Source organism: Phascolarctos cinereus, unplaced genomic scaffold (assembly GCF_003287225.1).
Source record: "Phascolarctos cinereus isolate Bilbo 61053 unplaced genomic scaffold, phaCin_HiC Scaffold_726;HRSCAF=1367, whole genome shotgun sequence".
NCBI lineage: Eukaryota > Metazoa > Chordata > Mammalia > Diprotodontia > Phascolarctidae > Phascolarctos > Phascolarctos cinereus.
In genome coordinates, this window is record NW_027556098.1 from 333,706,477 (window position 1) to 333,731,308 (window position 24,832).

At 35.4% G+C, this 24,832-nt stretch overlaps 1 protein-coding gene across 1 annotated transcript in view; it reads left to right on the forward strand.

The window, feature by feature from the left end:
* Positions 1-24,832, forward strand: part of TYR (tyrosinase) — a 167,037-nt gene that overhangs the window by 19,645 nt on the left and 122,560 nt on the right. Inside the window, exon 2 of the mRNA XM_020993647.2 lies at positions 8,507-8,723. Coding sequence (XP_020849306.1) covers positions 8,507-8,723 — 217 coding nt within the window. The remainder of the gene's footprint in view (positions 1-8,506; positions 8,724-24,832) is intronic.

Consider the following 24,832-nt stretch of genomic DNA (forward strand, 5'->3'; position numbering starts at 1 on the left):
ATATATATATATATAATATATATATATATACACACACACACACATACACACACACACATATACACATATATAGGTATATGTATATATATATGTATGTATATATATATATATACACACACACATATGCACATATATAGGTATAATATATATATATATATGCACACATATACACATATATATAGGTATGTGTATATATATATACACACACACATATACACATATATAGGTATATGTATATATATATACATACACACATATACACATATATAGGTATATGTATATATATACATACATATACACATATATAGGTATATGTATATATATATATATGTGTGTATATATATATATACACACACACATATACACATATATTGGTATATGTATATATATATATACACACACACATATACACCTATATATAGATATATGTATATATGTTATACATATATACACATATACACGTATATATAGGTATATATGTGTATACATATATATATACACATATTATATATATACATATATATATATATATATATATATATCTGCAACGCAATCTGTGTATAGGATAAATAGGTGAGAATTAAAAGAGGTGAGGCACTAAGATTAGGAGAAGTTGGGAAAGGCTTTCTGTACAAGGTGGGCTTTTAGCTGGAACTGAAAGAAAACCAGCAAAGTAATAGAGTTGAGGAAAGGGAACATTCCAGGCAAGAGAGACAGCCAGAGAAAATGCAACGTGCAGTGTCTTGTCGGCGGAACAGTTAGGAGGCCAGTGTCACTGGATCAGAGAACAGGTGGAGGGCAAGGTGTAAGAAGACTGGAAAGGTAGGAGGGGGCTAAGGTTATGAAGAGTTTTGAATGCCAAACACGGCATTTTTAATTTGGTCCTGGAAGTTATGGAGCCACCGGAATGATATGATCAGATGTGCACTTTAGGAAAATCACTTTGGCGGCTTAATGGAAGATGGATCGCAGTCGTAAAAGACTTGAGACAAGTAGACGTACCAGCAGGCTGTTGCAAAAGTCCAGGCGCGAGGTAATGAGGGCCTAAACCTGAGGAGAAAAGGAGGAATATACAAGAGATGCTGCCAAGGTAAAAGCTGACAGACTTTGACAACAGATTGGATATGGAAGATGGAATGGTTAGGAGTCAAGGATAATTCAGAAATTGCAAGTCTGAGGGCCTGGCAGACGCTCTTGCCTTCTATAATAATGGGGAATATAGAAGGGGGAAAGAGTTTAGGGGGAAAGGTAATGAGTTCTGTTTTGGATATGCTGAGTTTAAGGCATCTGCTATACATTCAGGCGGAGACGTCTTAAAGGCAGTTGGAAACGCGAGACTGGAAGTCAGCAGAGTTTGGGGCGGGATAAGTAGATTTGAGACTCATTAGCATAGAAAGGATAATTAAATCCATGGGAGCTGATGAGATCCCCAAGTGAAGTAGTATATAGAGAGAAATGAAGAGAGGCCAGACCTCAGGGACACCTACAGTGAGAGGCATTATCTAGATGAGGATACAACAAAGGAAATGGAGAAGGAGTGGTCACATAGGTAGGAGGGTAATCAGAAGAGAATGACGTCCTGAAAACCTAGAGAGAAGAGAATATCGAGGAATATCAAAGCCTGTGGAGACATTAAGGAACATGTGGATTGAGAAAAGGCCATTGGATTTGACAACTAAAACGAGTTCAAATCCAACCTCAGATACTATATGTGACCCTGGGCAAGTCACCTAACCCTTATTTGTCTGTGTTTCTTCAATCGTACAATGGACATAATAAGAGTACCAACCTCCCAGGGTAATTATGAGGATTGAATCAGACAGCATTTGGTTTTAAAAGGTACTTAGCATAGTGCCTAACTCATATTAGGCACTATATAATTGCTTATTCCTTTCTTTTCCCTCCTCTTATCCTTACCCCTAGTCCTATCCCTCTCCCTTGACAGAACTAAATGAATCAAACACTTTGGTGTTTGATATTTGGTATTCTTTATGTAGACACAGCCACAGTTGGTTGTATCTGTTTGCATGAGCAAAGTAAATTGGAATGTTGAGCAACTGTATCAGTGACTTGATCAATGGAGACTATTTCTGCACATAAAGATTAATAAAAACTATAACCAAATTAAAAATAAATACCTGGGACAGACAGTGTGAATGAATAATGCATTGGATGCTGAATTAAACAGGAGGTCTAGAACAAGTTAGATTGGTTTTTAGGAAATTGAAAATCTTGTTTAATGACCAAAATTTTCTCCCAGAAACAAAGACCCACCTTAAAAAAAAAACTTATAATATATTGGCATTGCTGTGTGACTACAAGACCTGAAACACAAAGTTCTCTAAACTTTTGAAAACAGATATCACACAGAGGGCAATGAGGTGCATGTGAGGAGTTTTAATAACCTTCCACATTTAACTAATCAAGAACTTTGAAAAACAAGAATAAAATCTGTCATCAGGAAAATATATGATAAGAAAAGATTGGCATGCTCACATAGATGAAGTATGATAGGTAGACAGTCTAAGTACTCCAGCAGTATCCTTATGGTATCAAAAGGAAGTGATGAACAGGTTTTCAGCATGTTGGGTAAAGGTATGGGAGAACATGGACAAGCATAGAACTAGATAGGCAGATATGGATGAGTTGGCCTCCATCATTGGAGGGAATACCAATATTAATGAGATTTGGTATTAATTTGAATCTTTAAAAGCAACAGTAGCAGCAAAGCAATGTTTCTTCTTCTAAGTTACAGGCCTCTGCTAGAGTAATCTCCAAAGAACCCTGACTTTGCTTCTGTCACCTCCCTTTAGGAGTTCCTCAAAGAAAAGCCCAGGCTAGTTTTCATCATCAAACTATCCCAGAGGTAGATGGGAGATAAAAAGACAAATGGAAAGAGAGGAGAAATGACTGTTCAAACCCCAAAAGCCTTACTAAGCAGGGGCAAAGCATTTTGCTGCCAAAAGTCTTGTGAGATAGATGAAGCAAATATTACCTCCGTTTTACAGACGAAGAAATTGAGAATCACAGAGGTTAAGTGACTTGGCATGGTTACACAGCTAGTAAGATACACTGAGCTGATATTTGGACCCAGATCTTCTGAATTCAATTCCAGTAGCTTATCCATTAAAATGCATTGCCTATGTCTGAACTGGTGACTCAATTCAGTCAACTCATTAACAACAGCCAAAGTTTTAAGCATAGAAAAACATATAAACTTGCCTAGGACACAGGGTCCCTCTATGACCTCAAGTGCAGCCCTTTGACTGAATCTAAACCTCACAGAAAGATGTTTAGATTCAGTCAAAGGGCCATACTTGCTGGGTTAAAGTAAGTTAGATACTATATAGCCTTGTATCTAAAACATAAATTGATTTTTTTTTATTGGGAGAATCATAGAATTATCTATCCTGAAGATGAGGAAACTCATGTTCAGAAAAGAGAATTGACTGGTCCAAATAGAAGAAAGACTAGGACTAAGTTCTCAATTTGCCTCCAATGTTCTACCACACATATCTAAGAGCCTGACAAATAGGAAAGAAAATGTAGCATTAGCCTAAACATTTTTTCTCATTAAAATCTTAATGAACTGTACTTTATGGTTTCACATATGATATTATTTTTTCAGTTCTACTTGGTATATAGAAATAGTCATTTTTGTCTGTGTTAAGTTCAGAATTAAAAAAAATAAATAAAAACTTCAGGGAATTACATTTTGAAATGAATGTCCACACAGAGTATAGAAATTATGTGTAAAAACACCTATAGAAGTCACAGCCTAAAAAAGGCATTAACTGTATTCTGTATAAGCAAGATTCTTTGAACATTTAGTAATTTCTTCAATACAATAAATTATACCTTAGTGCACAGCAAAGGCTAATGGGCCTTTGCTAAGTGGTTTGCCTCTCACCCAGGAGAAATTCAGGCCCTAGGATATGCGGTTCATGACATTTTTCTCTTGGCTTAATTCAGGTTGTTTGCTGCCAGGTGGGCTCCCTTTTTTCTCTTGCTACAGGATCTCCACCTACCCCCAACCCTCCTACCCATCCAAATTCTCATCTGCCAAAAGAACTGCATTTGGTTTTTTGATCCCAAAGTATAGAACTAGGAGCGATGAATTGGCGGAACTTGAAGAAAAACAGATCTTATATTTACATTAGGGGAAAAAAAACCTTTCTAACAATTAAAGCCTCATCAAAGTAGATTGGGCTGCCTCATGAAGTAGTGGTTTTCCCATTGTGGGAAGTCTTCCAATGGAAGCTGAATAACCTTCTTTTGGATAAGGGTTATTGCATTATAGAGAGTTTTCCTTTTGAGATACGGGTTGTTCTAGATGATCTCTTGAGTCCTTTTCACCTCTGAGATTCTGTTATTCTATCTGTGGTTCAGTGGATACTGTGCTGGCCCTGGAGTCAGGAGGACCTGATTTTAAATCTGGCCCCAGACATTGGGTTAGTCACTTAAGCATATTGGCCTCAGTTTCCTCATGTGTAAATTGAATTGGACAAGGAAATGGCAAACCACTCCAATATCTTTGCCAAGAAAACCCCAAATGGGGTCATGGAGAATCACATATGGTGAAATCACTCAACAACAACAACATCTGATCCCACATATGGCAGGAGTTCAATGGTCAAGCTGATTTTACTGGAACAAAAAAAAAAAGAATTAGATACTTAGAATTGTTTCAGACTATAATTTCATCTAGTTGATTAGGGAACTATTTCTTGATAATTTGTATAGATGCAGATAAACTTCATTGGATTTGTTATCCATTTTGTTATTACATTGACTATCATACTTCATGGACTACCAGTCTTTTATATTCAGAGTAGCAGAGAAAATCTCTTGGGGACAGGAATCATGTCATATCTCTTAGTATTCTCATTTCAATCACAAGCATATATCAAGTGCCTACAGTCACTTTCCTCAATGCTTATTGTATACCAGTAAGCACAATATAAAGTAAAATGTGATGTGGTAAAATGAGAGATGCAAACACAGTGCTATTTGAAAATTTGTGGAAGAGGTGATCACTTTCAATGGGGGAGGAAGGAGTGAATTCAAAGGACGAGAAGGCTTTCAGTATGTTGAATTGACCTGGAAGTGTATTCGAGGTACAATGTTTTTGACTATGACCCCAGTCTTTCAGGGCCACGTCTGTTATATATGTTCTCCAGTACCTTGAGGAGGCTAGGGTTATTTCTGTCCTCAGCCATAGGCTCAAGGCCCCAGTGGCTGTCTCTTTCAGATTTTTAGGGGTACAATTCTTAGTACATTGGTTTTCTTTAAACACTTAACATTGTATTATCTTTTACAAGGAAATATTTACTTTAAATATATAGCAAGAACAAACATACATTTCCCCCCAAATCTCAATGGTATAATTTCCCTATGTCTCCTGTGGAAGAAACTGGCCCTCCTAATTTGGGACTCAAATTGGCTGAGACTAATGCTATGTAGGAACTGGTTCATAGCATAAGTCTCATCAAATTCAAGTCCAAAATCAGCAGAGCCAGTTTCTGCTGAGCTGGAGACTTCTGCTACAGTCCTGGACCCCCATTTCTCATGACTTTGTGTGTAAGCTGACTCCAAAATCCCCATAGATCATTCTCTTGGGCCAAATCAGATATTCCATTCTCTACAATTAGAGTGGAAAAGAACAGTCACAAAGGCCAAAGACCTAGTTCTGTTTCTTGGGGCCATGTGGCCTGGGAGTGGGGCAGAGGAGAGGAGACAGTGCTTAGGTCCCATCTCTCAAGCTACATGATTCCACTAGCTGGGAGTAAAGAAGTCACTTTAACCCCTAGTCACAAACATAGCAAAAAATAAACAAAAAACACCATCATTGCTGAATCAGGCAGGTTTTGAAGATGCTGATATACCTCCAGTGGAAAAAGGCTTCACATGATAGGTTAATACAGAGTGTCCATTCATGTTCTAGTCCTCCAGTCTCCAGAAAGCAGTCTCTTGGTGTCTTCTATGTGGGTAATATCATTTTAGATCATCTAGGTGTGTGCTAAAACCCCATTAATGTGAAAAATTATTTATTTAGATCCCTACTTCATTGTAATCAGTACTAATCAGTTCAGTGTGATTCCATATGGGATAATGATTATTATGAATTATTAGTAATATACTCATCTAGTAATATACATTTAGTCAGTCATCTAACAATAGTACAAGAATAAACACTTAGTCAGTGGAGATGACCCTTGCCTTGACTCTCTTGTGACCACCCATAGTGATAAATCATTTCTGGCTTTTGAGGAGAGTTGAAATCAAGGTCTGCCAACCAATAAGATTCTATAATTTAACATACCTCTTTTGCATGTTTGGGTATCAAATCCTATAAAAGTAAGGTACGTGGGAAAGGAGACATTTCAGATCACAAGGAAGGTCTGAGGTCCACATCATTAAGGAGAACCATGGGCCCTTTAATAAAGTTCTGTTGCTTTGGAATTCTGCCTCAGTGGTTTTTCTTGCAGATTAGACAATTTTTGACCCCACATTACACAGGCATAAAAAGTGGCTTGCCTTGAAAGTATTGACAATGTCAGGTTCAGAGAAAAGCTAATAGTCCAGTTTGAGTACAATGAAGAATGTGTAAAGGAGAAAGAAAATATGATTGTAAGATAGTTTAGAAGCAGAAATAGGAGAGTCTTAAGTGGCAAACTAAGGAATTTATGTTTTATCCTAGAGGCAAGAAGTAGCTACTAAGTTTTCAAGTAAAGGAATGAGCATGGGCAAATCTACGCTTTAGGAAGAGAATTTTGACAACTCTGTAAAGGATGGAGAGAGAGAGAGAGAGAGAGAGAGAGAGAGAGAGAGATTAATACATACATACATATATTAATTAGTAAACTCTAAAACATATAAATGCAAGCTGCTGCTGCTACTACTATTACTACTACTACTACTACTACTACTACTACTACTACTACTACTACTACTACTACTACTACTACTACTACATACCAGTATTTTGGGAGTTATATTTTCTTTGGCTCAATATAGATATATAAAGCATCTACTTTTCTGCTGATGAAGATCACAGAATATCTACACCTTAACAGATGGTTCATGACTTTTTGTTTCTGAAAAATTCATCACCTGGTAGCCAAACTTTTAGCAATTAGCTTTTTTGAACTTAGTTAGTTGAACAAAAGACATTCAGTCCACCACCAAACCCACCCTTTCAGTTTAATGTAGCCTGCCACCAATTTACACTCTATTGGCTTCACCTTAAGAGCCCAGGTTCACTTTTTATGTGATGACATGGCTGTGAAAAATAAATTTAATTCTCTTTATATCACTTAAGAGAGATGGAGAAACATAATCTTCAAAAACAATCCATAGGTGGCACAGTGGATAGAGCACTGGCCCTGAAGTCAGGAGGACCTGAATTCAAATCTGGCCTTAGACCAAGCACTTAACACTTACTAGCTGTATGACCCTGGGCAAGTCACTTAACCCCAAATGCCTAAAAAAAAAATCCATGAAAAGCATACTACCCTTCCAAAAATAATTAACAATATTTATTATTTTATTTTATTTCATTTTTTTTTCTGAGAGTTAGGAAGATAAATAAATATAGGGTGCTAAAAGTAATGAATGCTTTCATCCATGCTTCTAATTAAGCTACCTGGGGAAAAATCAGTTTGGACATCTACGTCAGAAAGATTTCAGATTCTAAAGGCAGAAAAAAATAAATATGTATATAATACTTCTCAAAGCATTGGCACATATTTCCTTTAATTGGCACAACAAACATATCAATCTTTAAATTATAATGCAGGCATTATTATTCTCATTTTAAAGATGAAGAAACAGGCTCAAAGAGGGCAGAAACTTACCATGGCTACACAGTAAGTGGTGGAACTTGGGGTTCTAAAGAGGTTTTTTAACTCCATGTTCATTTTTTTAAAGAAGCACACTATGTCAGGTGATACATAAATACAATTTTCTACTTTGATTCACTATGTTTTACATGCAGGTAACTGTAGTCATTTGGTAGCAATGAAAATTGCTGCCTAAGATTTCACAGTTTTGAAAAATTGTACTACTTTTGAGAATTTCAAATAGATATTCAGAGCTTATAGGGTGTTGGAATAATAGATGATATAAACTGGAAGGGACCTTAGAACAGGGAATGTCATAGCTATAAGGAACATTAGAACCCACAGTGTAAGAACTAGAAGGAACCAAAACATGCAATGGAAGAACCAGGTGGAATCTAAGAGATAATCGAAGTCATTTGCTCCCAAACATTTTCATCCCCTCCTCCCTGAAACATGCACACACACACACGCGCGCGCACACACACACACACACACACACACACACACACACACACAATTTTATAGATCATACAACATGCAGAAGGAGAACACATGACTTAGCCAATGTCATAAATCAAGTTAATGACAGGGCTTCACTAATACTGGCTCTGCCTTCTATGTTAATGATTCAGACAAATCTCTTAATAAAAAGGTATTTTGTATAGGTTATCTGCAGCCGATCAGAAGAATACAACACCCAGCAAGCCTTATGTAATGCAACAGAAGAAGGACCCCTACTCCGTAGCCCTGGAAACCATGATCGAGTGAGGACTCCAAGACTTCCCACATCAGCTGATGTGGAATCTTGCCTAAGCCTAACTCAATATGAAGCTGGTTCTATGGATCGAGATGCTAATTTCAGCTTTAGAAACACACTGGAAGGTAACTCACTTATGTTCATGTGTACATTTGTAGCATTGGCTCTGGAGCTGACCAGACCAAGTAGCACTAGGTCTAGTGGGTTAAGTCCACAGAAGAGAGATGATTACATCTGTCCCCAAGGTTTTAGGGGTAACATGAAAGTTTAGGGGTAATATCTTTAGTACTATAACTTACAAGTCTCCACCATTGTATGTCTCCTATTAATTGGTTAATATTAATTAGCCAGCCAATTTTAATTACTTTTTGGTTATAAATATTTGCTAAGGTAGTATAGGAAGAACAGTGCTCCTCCAAATTAGGGGCACATTCTCCTAGAAGCACATACAGGGTTCAGGGTAAAGTAAGCTCAGATCTGGAGAACATGCAACAAATTGACAGCTCTAGGAAGTCTTTTTGCTAGAATTCTCCTCCTCCCTCTACCCCCGCTTCCTTGAAACACTCATGAAGGCATGCTATATTTCTGTGGGGTACCTTGTAGAATTAGATCTGTCTTTCCTCATCATGTTTAGTTTTTCCTTGGTTCCTCATGAAGGCACTGCCACTAGTTTCCTATCCTAGTGCCATGGCTACAAAGATGATGAGAAAGCTAACTTCTCCAATCTCTTGAGATTCACAAAGTTATCTTCTGGAGAAGATATGTGGGGTAAGGGTTTGGGGAAGACAAAAATTCTTCTCCTTGTCTCTCCCAAAAGTGATTCCCTCTCAGGGGCTTGTCTGGAATTGCTGACCTCAAGTATTTTGTTCAAATTGCTTTCCTACTTTATACAACACCCAGTATTTTATATAAAAATATCCCAAATCTCTTTAGCCAGTCCCAATACCTTTACCATACAGAGTCACTCCATCTCATCCAATGGATTTCATTCCTTCCAAATTGATCAATGACTTTTTTCATATAATCTAATACTCTTGAATGAGTAATTAATTCAATAGAGATGTTCTGACTTAATAAAGGACATAGATTCTTTTTAGTTCAGATAGGGTGGAGGTGATTGGTTGATTGCTTCAGTTAACACCACCACCACCAGTCTTAAATGTCCTGCATGTTTCTTCTTGACAAGCTCTTTTTTTTGCAGTTTGGTGTTTTTCAGTTAATTCTGTTTTCTAATGTGCCTTAGGAATATATTAGGCGTGTATTTTTTTCATTCATTCAAAAAAATTTTACCAAGTACCTAAACATTAATCAAAGCACATAGGTATTGGGGAAACAATAGTGAAAATGGCCCAGTCCTTCCTCTTAGGGAGTCTGTAGAGTAGTAGGGGGGATAATTATGATAAGAGGTAGAATATGATAAAGGAAACTAACTATTCTAAGAAAAATTTGAATTAGAGGCAATTACTCTGTATTGAAGGCCTGAGAAAAAGTTTCAAGAAGGAGATGCTGTTTGTGTTGAGCCTTGAAGAAAATGAGTGTTATGCTTAATGAATAGGGGACTATATAGCAATAGTTATTATACTGCTTTCCCTTGCCAAGGGAACACATTTGTACAGTATAGTAGGATGAGAAAACTGTTGTGTTCTTTCTCTATTGAAATTATTATTTAACTCTAGCTATTCATCAGAATGCTGATACAGACATAAAGAGCAAGGACATTCACTTTTATGAACTGCAAGAAGATCTGAGCTTCTAAAAATTTCATACAAAGAAAAGACCAATATCACAATTGGCCTTGTAAGAAGATTGATCAACAAAAGTTCTCCTTGCCTTCATTCTTCCCTAACCTCCATCATTAAAGAGTAATTTCTTTGGTGCTTCCATGGCTCCTTTGTCAAAATTTGAAAAAAAAAATCTGGGAAAGGTAGCATATTAAATGGTAGGTGGACAGTTACCTTGAAATGGTCTAATTTTGATTTCATTCAACAAATATTTATCAAATGTCTATTATGTACCAAGCCATTATGCCAGATACAGAGTGTAGAGAAAATTGAGGCTTCCATGCCCTCCACATTCCTAGGCCTTTTCTGCTTTTTCTTACTTAACTTCTCGAATGAATTGTAGACATTCCTTACTAGCATATCCATCTGTCTCCTGAACACCTCTCCCTAAATATGCACAAACATCTCAAAACCAACATTTTTAAAACTAAATTTAGCTTTTCTCCTAAACCTGTTCCACCTTCTGACTTCCCTACTTAAGTCAATTAAATTGTTATTCCATTGTCACTCTTGTCTATGAATTCAAAATCACTTCCAACACATTTCTTTTAATTTCAAATATCCAAACAATCACTAAAACCTTTCAGATCTCTTTACATTTCTAGCTATTCCTATACTACCTGGTTCTCCAAGGCCTACTCCAAATGGCTTTTTGAAGCCTTTCTCATTCTTTCCAGTTGGAAGTGATCCTTCCATCATCTAGTCCTATATTCCTTTTATGCCCTTAGTGTAGTGCTCTTTGTGTCTGTTATATGTCTAAAATCTCCTTGATGGCAAACTCCTTGAGGCCAGGGACTATTTTTAACCATCTTTGTAACTATCTAATAAATGTTAAAAATTATTTAACAGATAATTTGCCTTGGGAAGCAGTATAATCCTAACCCAGTATGACATAAGACAGGTTACTTTTAAAGGGATGGGAGGGGCACCAGGAAGGGAGAGAAGAAAATGGGAAATGTCATGATCTTGGAGCATTAACTTGGGAAGACAAGGCCAGGGTGAGCCTTGTAGTGGGATAATCCATGCCACCTGAGAGGTGACACATAGATGTGTGAATAGGTGCCAAGTATCATAGAATCGTGGAGTTGAAAGAAACCTTGTTAGCTTTTCAATTTATCTCAGAAATTATTTTATATGTTTATATTTATAGGCAGCTAGGTAGCACAATGGATAGAGTGCTAGATCTAGAGATAGCAGGACCTGAATTTAAATCCATCCCTAAACACTTACAAGCTCTGTGACCCTTTGAAAGTCATTTAATTTTTGTTAAATTAAACCTCCTAGATGTTGTTGTGAGGATCAAATGAGATAATATTTGTAAAAATACTTTGCTATTGTTATTATTTTATTGTCTTTGTAAGTAGTATATAGTTATTTATTTGTGTACATGTCATTTACATACCACATCCTTTCCTCTCCTCTGGAATATAAACTCCTTGTATGCTGGAGCTATTTTTATTTTTGTCCTTCTATCTCAAGTGGCCTAGCCAAAAGCCTAGCATATATTTGTTACTTAATAAATGTTGAATGAATTGGCTTGAATTGAATAGAAGCTAGTCAAACATGTGTGGAAGGTAAGTGGCACAGTGGATAGTGCTGGGCCTGGAGTCCAAAAGATTCATCTTCCTAAGTTCAAATCCAGCCTGACACACTTAATAGTTGTATGACTCTGGGTAAGTCACTTAACCCTGCTTGCCTCAGTTTCTTCATCTACAAAACGAGTTGGAAAAGGAAATGGTAAACCATTGCAGTGTCTTTGCCAAGAAAACCCCAGAAAGAGTCAGGAAGAGTAGGATTTGACTGAAAACTAAACAACAACCAGAATTTACCTGAAGCTGGAAGTCTCTACACCAACATTTCTAATAATAAAAATATTACCACATTACTGGATAGCACTACTATTGCTTATTTTATACATGAGAAATGTGGGATGGGCCCAGGTAGGAAACATGTGTGGGAATGATACTCTGTGTCCAGTGTTTACAGTGTTGTCAAGAGTCAACTGTGGCCTTAGAGCATCTTTCAGTATCTGTTTCCCAAAGAGAAAATCTTTGGAGAGGTTTATGTCACTAAAAATAGATGTAAGGAAGGGATAAAGTATGAGCTATTCAGTGCAGTCTTGCTAGAGTTATAAAATCACATTTGGCTTCACTGCAGTGGAACCCTTTTCTTTGTATTCTCAGCACCTTAACAGGCCTAGAACAAACCAGATTGTAATAGTTTCACTGAATATTGAGGATATATGGTAATATGTTGGGTTACCATTCAGATTGGCTATATATATCTAAATATCACAGCAGATATCTGGTATGCCGTTTATTGAATCAATGGAAAATATTGTCTCTGAGTTTTTGAGCCCACCAAGAAAAAATCCGGAATCATCTTTAAGGGTCCAGAAAATGAGCCTGAGATACTAACCCTTCAAAAGCCAAATTAATGACCCAAGTAAGTAGTGAACTTCAGAGTAGCCAGCCCTGTCCTATGTCCCACTTTGTGGCACTATGTTGTTTGCAGATCTTGAACAACAACACCAACAACAAAAATGATTTTGTTTTCTCTAAATCCAACTGGACTTTAACTCCAAGCAACTTGTAAAGGTAGATGTGGTGAAATAGAAACAATGCTGGATTTGGGTTCAGAAGTTAAAGTTCAGCTTTTTATTTATTAGAAGATAACTTTCTTTCTTATTAAATTAAGAATCAGTCCCTCAATACTCTCAAAATTATGTCACATACAACACAGATCTCCTTTGTGAATATTCGGTCTCTCACAGATATTCTTGTTATCTTTGTTTTCCACAGAGGCATTTCAGCTTCTTTATACAACTTATCACGTAAAACAGTTGTGTCAAAGTCTAAATGTGTTAACTCCATTCTACTTGGTAATAGTTATAAAAATCTTGAGATCTTTGGAGATTTTTTTTCTTATTTCTTATCTGTTGACTTATGCCTAGTTTGTCCTTCTGTGCCCTCAGGAAGCCTTTCATCCATTTTGCAGTAAACTTGTGTCTCCCTCCACTGCTTCTCACTGCTTTATGAAGTGATATTACCCATAGTGTTCCAGTAGCTTTCCACTTAAAATTTTACCAAAAAAGTTTGTACTCCAAACCAATATTGTCCTTGTCTTCCATATGTCTCTGCTTTGATAGGAAATCAATTATATCCTGGCTGAGGCAATGGAAAGATTCATTTACAAAAGCCAACATCTTATAGTAATTCATTTATATTAATAATTATTGTTATTAATTATATTATTATAATTATATATATATATAAGTTAAACTTCTTTTAAAACAGTGATAGGTTGTGTCAATATCTTTTATCCATTTCTCTCTCTCATCATCATCATCATCATCATCATCAGTAGCTTGTTTAAATATTCAAGGTTGATGTTTCTTAAACTAGATGCATTAATCATTGAACAAAGATTATAAATTTAGAGTACCAACTCCCAAGTTAATGTTTGTAAATGATCTAAAAATTACAATTCTTAGAATCATTCTTTTTTTTTCCCTTTTCTACCACTCTGGTACTTACACTGGAGAAGTGGAAAGAGACTCCTGAGACTGAAGTCCACTTTGTAATTTTTTTTTTCATGGATCTTTACAGACACATTGCTATCTAATCATGTCTCACCCATCTATACTTTTGAAATTAATTTGAACCCAAGTAAGTATCTTCCATTTATTCACATTAAAAATTTCATGCTGTTCAACTCAATACAATTCAGATCAATTTGGATCCTGACTTTTATCAGTCAGTCAATGAACAAGCATTTATTAAGCACTTACTATGTGTCAAACACTGTGCAAAGTGTTGGGATAAAAATAAAAATAATCAAATAATATCTATTTGCAAGAGTTTGCATTATAGTGGGGGACATAACAATACATAATACACATTTAAGTATACATAGAATTACAATCAAGAGACTAAATCTAAAGTACTTAAATACAAAGTAATTTGGGAGGACATTATCTTTTGGGAGGTTTTAGCAAGGGTTTCATATAGAAAGTGGTGCTTGAACTGCATCTTGAAAAAGAGGAGTTCTGTGAGGCAGAGATGAGAAAGGAACGAATGTCAGACATGAAGAGAAGATGGAGACATAATCATTGTGAAGGCACAAAGATACAAGATATTGTATTTTATATGAGAAATAAGGAGAACTCCAGTTTGCCTGCATTATAGAATTTGGGATGGGGTGTAATATATAATGAGGATGGAAATGTAAGTTGGGGGAAGGTTGTGAAGAGCTTCAAAAGCTAAGCAGAGAAATTTATAATTTATCCTACAGATAATAGGGAGAAACTGGAGTTACTAAGTAGGAAAGCGACACAATCAGATTAGCACTCAATGAATATAATTTTGGCAGAAGTACATAGGATGGAATGCAGTGGGAAGAGTCTGGACAGAGTGTGTTATCTATCCCTTACAGCTTGTATAATCTACAAATTTGATAAACCTGCTGTGGTATTCCTTTATTGAAGCCATTGACAAAAATGTTAAGTAGCATAGAGCCAGATCTCTGGGGGCACCCTGCTAAAGACTTCTTTCCAAGCTAACATCAAACCTTTAATGGCTATTCTTTGAGTCTTATCATTCAACAATTTCTGAATCCATCTGTGTCTGTGTATATATCTATGCATGCATGCATGCATGTATGTATGTATATATACATATACATACATATTGCAATATAATTGGTTTCTTTTTAAACTTATGCATTTTATTTTATGAATTTAAAAACATTACTTTGAAATTGAGTCTATAAGTTTCACTGGATTGGCAAAGGGGTCTATATCACTCTCGTTCACACACACACATAGAGTTTAGAACCCTACCCAGCTCTACAGCATCCCTGGATAGATGATTATATAGTTTTATTTTAAACACTTCTATTAAAGGGGAGCTTACTCCTTCATAAGGCACCCCATTCCACTACTGAAAAACTCTGTTCAAAATCTTCCTTCTGTAAAGCTGGAATCTTTTTCTAGCCTCTAAACTTCTACCCATTGCTTTTTTTCTCCAAATCCAGAAAAGAACATGGATGTATGTCTTATCTGTGATTTTGGATGAATTATTTGAAGGCAGTTATCCTGTTAATTCTAAGTCTATTTTTCCTGTGCTAAACCATCCTCAGTTCCTTCAATTAATCCTCACACTACATGATCTTCAGGCACAGCATCAGCCTTCTTTGGAGAGTAGGCTGACCACTCCTTTAACAGTGACTTGGCTCTTTGAAGTACTCTGATAAGAGCAATGCATAAATGCTTTACTAGAATTTTCCAAATGGAATTTGATTTGAAAGCTTGCATGCAACTAAGAAGATATGTGTGTGTGTGTGTATATGTACATATACATATGCACATATATATGTACATATATATATACACACACACACACATATAGACACACACACGTATATATATATATATATATATATATATATATATATATATATATATATATATATATATAGAGAGAGAGAGAGAGAGAGAGAGAGAGAGAGAGAGAGAGAGAGAGAGAGATGGACAGATAGATAGATTTAGATTTAGATTTTAATTTAACTTAACCTGCCATAAAATGAAGAATCTATGAATCAGGCAGAGGACATGCTTACAGATAGCCCTGAAAAAAATCTTAAATAGAAACTGTACTCAAGAAGGTAACAATTGTATAACAGGTAAGCAAAACCAAACGATATCTAATTCCGATGACCGTGTAAGCCATCTGAATTATTGGTCAATATTTTGTTTCCTAAAGCTTACTGTCAGGAGCAGGTCACTTCTACAAATCACATGCCTACTGAGAGCTTTCCAGTTAAGATGTGATAATAACCTGCTGAGGAAGGGAAACATGTTTTAATATTATATATGGTATTTTAATTTGGATAGTCACAGATTTTTTTTTCATCAGAGCAATATTATTGAAATGTCTTATGGGAGGCATCACAATTTTTTTTTGTATTTCTCTAAGAAGGAGCTTGTAACTAGAGTATTCTAGGGTTTTCAGATTTGATTTACTGTCCTCAAACCATTCAGGGAGTTGTGTTAATATTGAGATATATAGGGAGAAAAAAATCTTCATATTGACATTGGGAGACATGTTATGCTTTCTTTTTCTATAAGACCCATGCAGTGTAATTCATTATTTGATTACTTGGCATTATTTAACATTTTTCTTTATTATGACTGCTTTTGTATGGGGGGAAGTGGGTGAAAGTGGTATAAAACAATGATTTCTTTTTCTCTTTTTTTCCCACAAGGAACAGAAGAGATATAGGGTAATAGGTGTTTTGTTTTGTTTTGGTTTTGTTCTTTTTTTTTGTCAGACTGGAAGAGACATGGGTATATTTGCAAGCACCGAGGAAGGAACAAAGAGACAGAGTTTGAAAATAAATAATAGAATGGGGATAACAGAAGGGGCAATCTGTATGTAAGAGGAGATGGAATGCAATAGGATTGCTTATGTATGTAGACTGTTTAGCCTTGGCAGATAGGAGGACCACTTCTTCATATGAGACAGAGATGAAGGAAGAGGTAGTGACAGAAGGCATCTGAATAATATGTCATTACAAAGAGGAAAAGAGAGGAAACATTGCAAATATCCTCAATTATTTCTGTAAAATATGAGTCAAGGAAATTTTTCTGCTTGGATGATGAGGGAAGAGAAGGCATGGGGAGTTTTAGGAGGGGTCTAAAGGTTTGGAAGAGTCACTATGAAAAGGGGGATAGTGAGTTGGATGTATAGAAGGATTGCCTAGCAGCAGTGAACATTGTGTAACTCTCGCAGTGGGCAACCAGTTGAGGTTGTGGAACATAAATTTGTAGTGGATTCAGAACACGTATATGCTATTCTACACTGTTGTTCAGCAGCATTGTGTAGGAGTGAAGGCAGCAGATGATGGAAGTTATGAAAGATGAGGCTTGACAGAGTGCAGCTGATGATGTATACAAGAGCCAGGGACTAAAAAAAGGGACAGTATAGAGTTCAGCTGTTTTACCAAGAGGTTAAGATGAGGAAACAAAGAGAGAATAGCTAGTGTAGGGGTGATGGCCTAAGAGAAAATAAAGAGATTGAAGAATGGACATAGTGATGGTGATGAAATACAAGGTTTGGTAAAGGCAAGCAAACAGAGAAGTGGAAAATTAATGGATTATGATCAAATAAGGTGATTTCAGAATTCTTGAATATAGCAGTGGTGCATTTGTGGGTAATGGCAAGATCAAGGGTATAACCATCTTTGTGTGTGACTGAAGTGAGGTGGAGGACTAAGTCTTAGAAAGTGAGTAGGTTGAGGATTGAGTGGTTAGGGTGCTTGAATGGGAGTCAATATATATCTTGAAGTTTTCTGTTATGAAGGGCAGAAGTTGGCTAGAAAGGAAAAATTATGAGCCAAGTACTGAACTCATTGTGACCTGAAAATCTCTGTGAGGTAGATTCTACAGGTATTGTTATCTCTGTTTTACAGACAAGAAATCTGCAGTTCAAAAAGTTTAAATTGCTTGCCTATGGGCATACCAGTGTGAATCAGAGGTAGAATTTGAACCCAAGGCTTCCTGTCTGGTTACAAGGGAAACATTACAGGTACAATTCCACATGGCATAATCTATTGATATGTTATGATTATGACTCATATTAATACCAAAATCTCATAAAAATAAAAATCACCAATAATGCAAAGGACAATGAGGAAATGAATTTTGGGTATAAGTGCATTACCAAAGATGACACATGCACTATAAGCAATATAAAAGACATGAGTCAATCAACAAGTGAAGAAGCACCTACTAAGCTCCAGACATTATGCTAGGTTCCGGGAACAGCAGTATAAAAATGAAATAATTGCAACTTACAAAAAGCTTATATTATAATGGGGAGGACAAGCACCTATATAGGTAAATGCAGAATAAATATAAAGATAATAAATGCAAATACCAAATGGTTAAATATAAGGTAGCTTGGAAGGAAGATCAATAGAATTTGGGGAAATCAGGAAATACTTCTTACAGAATGTGATGCATGAGCTTTGTCTTGAAGAAAGAGATGAATTGTCTGAGCCCAAAGTGAGGAGGGAGGGCATTCTAGCCATGTGTTATAGCTGGTATGGAAGTATAGGGATGAGAGAGAAGTTTCTCATGTGAGAAACAGAGAGAAGGCCAATTTGGTTGAATCACAAAGTGCAGGCAAGGGAGTAATGTCCAGAGAGCCTAGAAAGATAGGTTAGGGACAGGTTGTATGGTCCTTCAAAAGTCAAACAGAAAAACTTACATTCTATCCTAGAGGCAATAGGAAACCGATGAAATCAACTAAGACATCATTGAATTTATTTATGATTTTAAAAGGAGGTTCTATAGTCATGTATCGAGAACTAGAGACATTAGAAAGATACCCAAAGTGCTACACTGACATCCCTGAGACACAAAAAGAACCAGAGGAAGACTGTTGTCAGTTGGGTGACCTCCTAGTGAGGATTTATAGAAATACATGGACAAGAATAGCAAGAGATCAGGAAACATAGAGAATGCTTTATAAGTATTCACACCAATAAGATTGTAGAACCATTGAGGTATCATAGTATTTAAATGATCGGTGAGATTTCAGCAGAGTGAGGCAGGAAAGCATATTGCAGTCACAAGGAATATTATGGGCAAAAGTGCTCAGTGACAAATTGGAAAGCAAAACAGTACATTTCTCCAAGAACATGACACTTCTTTCTCTGTGACCCTCTGTAAATAAGAAAGAACAGTGTGTGTGGGCAGGGGGGAGGGAAGGTTTTCCATATCCAGAGTTCAGAATTTGACAAGAGAAAGCCAGCTTTTGCATGACCCATTTAAATGTGCTGGACTCCATGTGTCTCATAATTGAACTATTTTGCCTATTGGGGGAAAAACATATAATCTGCAGGAGACTAACATTTTTAGGGGCATTTGTTCATGACTTTCTCCCCTCCTGCCAGGGTGTCATAATGTATGCCTCTTTTTCATTCTGCAGAGCTAAACCACTGTCTTTGAAATACCCCAAGGAGAAGACAGAAGTTGCTCTTTCTTACATTTATTCAGTCTCATCTCCTTTTCAGCCAGGCAGCAAATGATGTTGTTATCTCCATTTGACAGATAAATAACTGCAAGATCTGTGTCTCCCAGGAAGTGGTAGACCCAAAGAAGTATAAAAACAGATGTCTCATTTCTAATCTCACTTATCTTTCTGTTACTGTCTTCCTCCCTCCTCTCCCTGCCTCTGTACTAGGCAGAATAGTCTGAAAGTAGTTCTTGTGGGGACCACTTACATGTGGAAAATTTACTTTGAGATTTGGTCAACAGGACAGCTAGTAGAAAGCCATACAGTGGATCAATAACAGGAACAAAAAGAAAAAAGAAAAAAACAATAAAGTTAAAACTTGAAAAACCAGGTTTTTTTGTATTTTTCAAAAGAATAAACAAGATAAGACAATTCAATATTGAGAATCTCATTTTAATCTAACAAGAAGTAACCCTTGTTATATGACATTGGCTTTCTCTTTGCATGTCAATAACCAACAAAAAATCCAGTTTGTGTTGTCATCTAAGTTATCACTGTTACTGATGAACTTAAATTCAGGCTTAAGGCATTTCTATTTCATCGTATAGATTTTATTCTAAACATGGCATTTTGACAATTCTTATAATTATTTTCCTTCTCACTTATATGAAGTGACTGGAAAACATTCATGCATATCAATCATTCCTTTCAAAGGTGAGCTAAAAAAATGATAAAATTTGTCAATAGCAAGAAGATTTCTTCCACAGTTACTAAAAGGTGAAAAAGAATTCATTCAATTCACAAAACAATATTGCTTTCTATTTTTGTTAGACTGAAAGTCTCTCCAATTACAACTCTTTCACTAGCTTATACAATAGCTTTGGATAAGTCTTTTCCACTCTCTAGGCTTCAGGTTCCATTTCAGCAAGTTCCTAGACAAGATAACTCCTAAGGTTAATTCCAATTCCAATATTCTGTAACTCTACAAATATGGAAAAATTCTGCTCTTTTGCCTTTGCTCTAAAGGAATTTATAGTAGTGATTCTATTTCTTTCTGTTTTATTCTTGAAGCTTATGTTTTACACAAAACTTATTTATCCTTACACCTCTATATAATTATGCTTCCTTTGTAACAAAAAAAAAAGAAAATTTAAGTTAAAAAAAACTCACACATTACCTACATCCAAAACTATATGCAATATTCTATAATCATAGAGCCTTATTTCTACAAGGAAATGAAGGAGGCGAATTGTCTTACTGGTTTTTATTTTTGGCCTAATATTGGTCATTACAAACATACAAGGTCTGGTTCTATTTTTGTGTTCATTTACTTTTAGTCACTGTGTGTATTATTTTCCAGGTTCTGATTTCCTCACTCTGTATCAGTACTTACAAATCCTCTCATATGTTGCTAAATTCTTATATTCACCAATTTTAAAAGTATAGCAATTTTCCTGTAAGTTCATAGAACACAATTTGCTCAACCATTTTCCAATCTTGAGTAATCATTTTGTTTTCATTTTTTTTTTGCTATCACAAAGAAAGAAAAGTGCTGCTTTAAATATTTTGGTATACATGGAGCCACCATTTTTGGTTTTGATTTCCTTGGGGTTTAGAGTCAGTATTGGAAATACTAGATCAAAAATTTGGAACAGAATTGTGATATTTCTTATAATATTATATTTTTTTCAAGATGGACCAATTCACAATCGTACCAGTGACATATTAGTATTCCTACATTCCCACTACATTTTAGTCTTAGGTCATCTTTGCCAATGAGCTATATGTACATTGAAATGTCAGAATTTTTTAACTTATTTTTAATTTGGAGCAATCTTTTATTTCATTATTGATAGTTTGCAATTTTTCTTTTGAAAACTGTCAACAACCTTTGAGCTCTTATCTGTTGAGGTTAAGGTTCTTGGTCTTATTTTAAGCACACACATATTTACATACAGATGTGAACATCTTTGTGTATATATGTATATGTATATATGCATATATACATATATATGTATGTATATAAGTATACATATACATTCAGACTTTTATCAGAGATCTTTACTATACAGATATTTATAATATTTTTTCTCTCAATTTATCCTGGCTGTGTGATTCTTTTTAGGACTCAGCAAAGGAGAACGAGGAGAAAAGGATATGTGTTTCCCTTTTCTAGACCAAATTTCACTGGAACTACAAGAGAGAAAAGATAAGAAAGGCTCACCTCATGTTAGTATATGGTAGGAATAGACCCGCTATACAAGACACCCCGACCTAAGCTATATTTTTACCTATTAACAAAGAAAAAAACATGAAAATATGTGATTGAATGGAAGTTTTAAAGATTTAAAGATAGTCCAATATAAAACAAATAGAAAAAAATAATTTTGAGCAAAAGCTCTTTAGCCAAAATGATCTCATCTAAAATGTCAGGGTAGAGTAGTTAAGAGAGTATCAAACTGGGAGTCAGGGAATTGCTTTAAATAAGGGGTTATAAACCAAATATTTCTAAGGCTCCTCCTAACTCCATTGTTCTGTGATTTTATGTTCAGTGGTCCTATTGGTTAATTTATCCTATATTTTCCCTCTCAAAGACAAGTTGATCAACCTAATTCATTGTGCAGTCAATTCATAATTTGATATGAATTTATACACATGGGAAAAACTGCAATATACTTGAACTGAGAAAACAGAAGATAGACCACATGGGTTATACATAAACTGACTAAATGATGTGGTTTTATTTGGTGTTATTATAAAAATCATTTCCTTTCTTTGGTCTTCAGCTTTTTTCTCTGTGATAAAAGGTACAGGAAATTCATTACAGAATGGGGAATGAGGAATAAAGAATTTCCAAGAATAATTATTGGATAAAAAAAGTAAAATCATAAAATAAGTACACAATTTTTAAAAAAGTTTATCCTTATGGTACTTCCAAATTGTGGACAAAGTTTCCAAATTAGTCTAAGAGAATATTTAGAGATGTGTTTATAATTTTTTAATTTATTTTAAGGTGAAATATATTTATTTTATTTCAAAAATAATTTTATATCGTCTTAATTTCTGAATATAACCCTCCTCCCTCCCCTACTCAGAGATTCATCCTTTGTGAAAAAATTAAAAAAGAAGACAGCTTTGCAAAACCAACATATATGTATATGGAAATTTATGTGATATTTCACAACCATGGTTCCCCAACTCTTTAACAAAAGGAAGAAGTACATGTGTTTAACTCTTTTCTGAAGACTGTTTTGGCCATTATAATGACAGTGTTCATTATCTTTTTTTTTCTTTCTCTTCTTTCTGTTTGCATTGTCATATTATCTTTGTATATAATGCTTTCTTGACTTAGCTTACTTAGCAGTGCCTCAGTTCATACAAAGATTTCCATGCTTCTTTGAATTTTTTCATATTTTTTTTATTTCTCATATAACTATGTGATTTTTGTCCATGACTTTCCATAAGTTCACCATAAGTTCCATGGCTTCCCATAAATTCAACTCAATATATGGAGAGCTTCCCTACTTTTTCTTGAGATCAAAAGCTTACTAGTATAGCACATGAGTTGCCCATTACTCGTATCTCCTAGTGTTACTCTGTCTGTGGATTAAAGAAATTTATTGTACCTGAAAAAATAAAAAACGAGTCTCACTCAGAGGACATTGGAAAGGCATCATCGTGGTTGTTGGCAGAATGAAATGAATAAGAAGTAAGAAACTACAAAAAAGAACTAAAGTAAAGATGTCATTCAAAAGCATGTAAGTTTCAAAGAGAGGATAAGTTGGTTATTCACATGTATATCAGGCTTTATAGCTCATAAGGGCCTTTTTTTCATGGCAACTCTGTGGTAAATAATGCAAGTATGATTCTTTATATTTATAGAAAGGAAACTGAAGTCCAGATATATGAAGAGATTTACTCATATGTCAAATATCAAATTTACTCAAATATCAAGGCAAAGCTAGGGCTTGACCCTAGGCCTTCTGATTCTGTGCTCAACACCATTTTCCCCACATCAAACTTTCCACTTGATATTTTTATGTTCCTATGTCATTTCCAATTTTTGTTGCTGCTATACATATGCGTACATGTATTTGTAGAGGTAGAGTCGATTAGAGAGACTAGTAATGAGAAGAGAAAGCTAGAGATAGGAGCAGATGCAGAAACAGAGACAGAGATTATGACTGAGATGGAGAAAAGGAATCTGCTTGTGCAGTATTTGAGGCTTTTGACATCTTTCTAAATAAAAAGAGAAGTAAGGAGACGACAGGTAGATGATTATACTTGTTCACAATTTTGAAATAGTCTTAATTGTAGTTATTTATTTTAAAATAGACTTTAATTAGTTGATTGGTATATCAGAATGAAACTTCCTATAATACTTAACTACCCATATATTACTATTTCTTTCTTTACTGTGTCTCCACACAGTTGGATCATATTTATTCTGATCAATGTGCTTATTAATATAGCCTAGACCTTCAGGAAGTTCTGGGACTTACCCATCAAACTGCTGACTCACTTTAAGCTTACAAACCACTAAAACTTTCAACTGCTATTTTCCCCCGCATAAACACTTGTCTAGTCATAACATGACTATGTAACTTGACACTATAGCTATGCAGTTGATTATTTTTACCCAGTTTAGGACCTCACATATTTACTTCATTGTTTCAATCAGATAGATAGATAGATAGATAGATAGATAGATAGATAGATAGATAGATAGATAGATAGATAGATGGATAGATAAGGTATTCATTTGTTAATAAAGTACAAATAAGGAAGAAGTCTCTTCCCTCAAGGAGCTTGCCTTCAAGTCGCCTTCAAGGGAAAGACAACATGTAAAGTACAGTAATATGGGGGTGACTGGGAAACAGTTAATTCCATGGCAAAGTGTGAGATTCCTAGGAGAACGATGAGAATAGAGATATGGAGAGATAGGAGATAGCCAGGAAGTATTCTGGAAACCTATTGCTAGACAAGATACGGGAAAAGTTCACCCTCAGATCCCAGGATAGTGCCAGGGTAATGTCTATACCATGGCAGAGAAATTAGAAAATGCATTGGTTGCTTAGCTTCGGCATACACACATGCAAATATATGTATATACACATGCAAATACATGTATATGTATATGTGAGTATTTATGTATATAATGTATGTTATTGGTTGATTTTGTAAAAGATTAGCCTATACTAGTTCAATGAATCCTTATGCCTGGTTTACAGGCATGAAAGAATTGACCCGTAATGAATCCTGACAGTTTTATGCCAAAAGTGCTTAGTTTAAATGTGCTTATGAAAAATAAAGTGCTCTCATTCACTTATTGGTAGTAGTGTCTAATTAATGGGTAATATCATATTTAATTGATTAGCTTTGATCTTTTTTAAAGTTCAATTAGGGTATTAATTAATGAATATGTGAATTGTT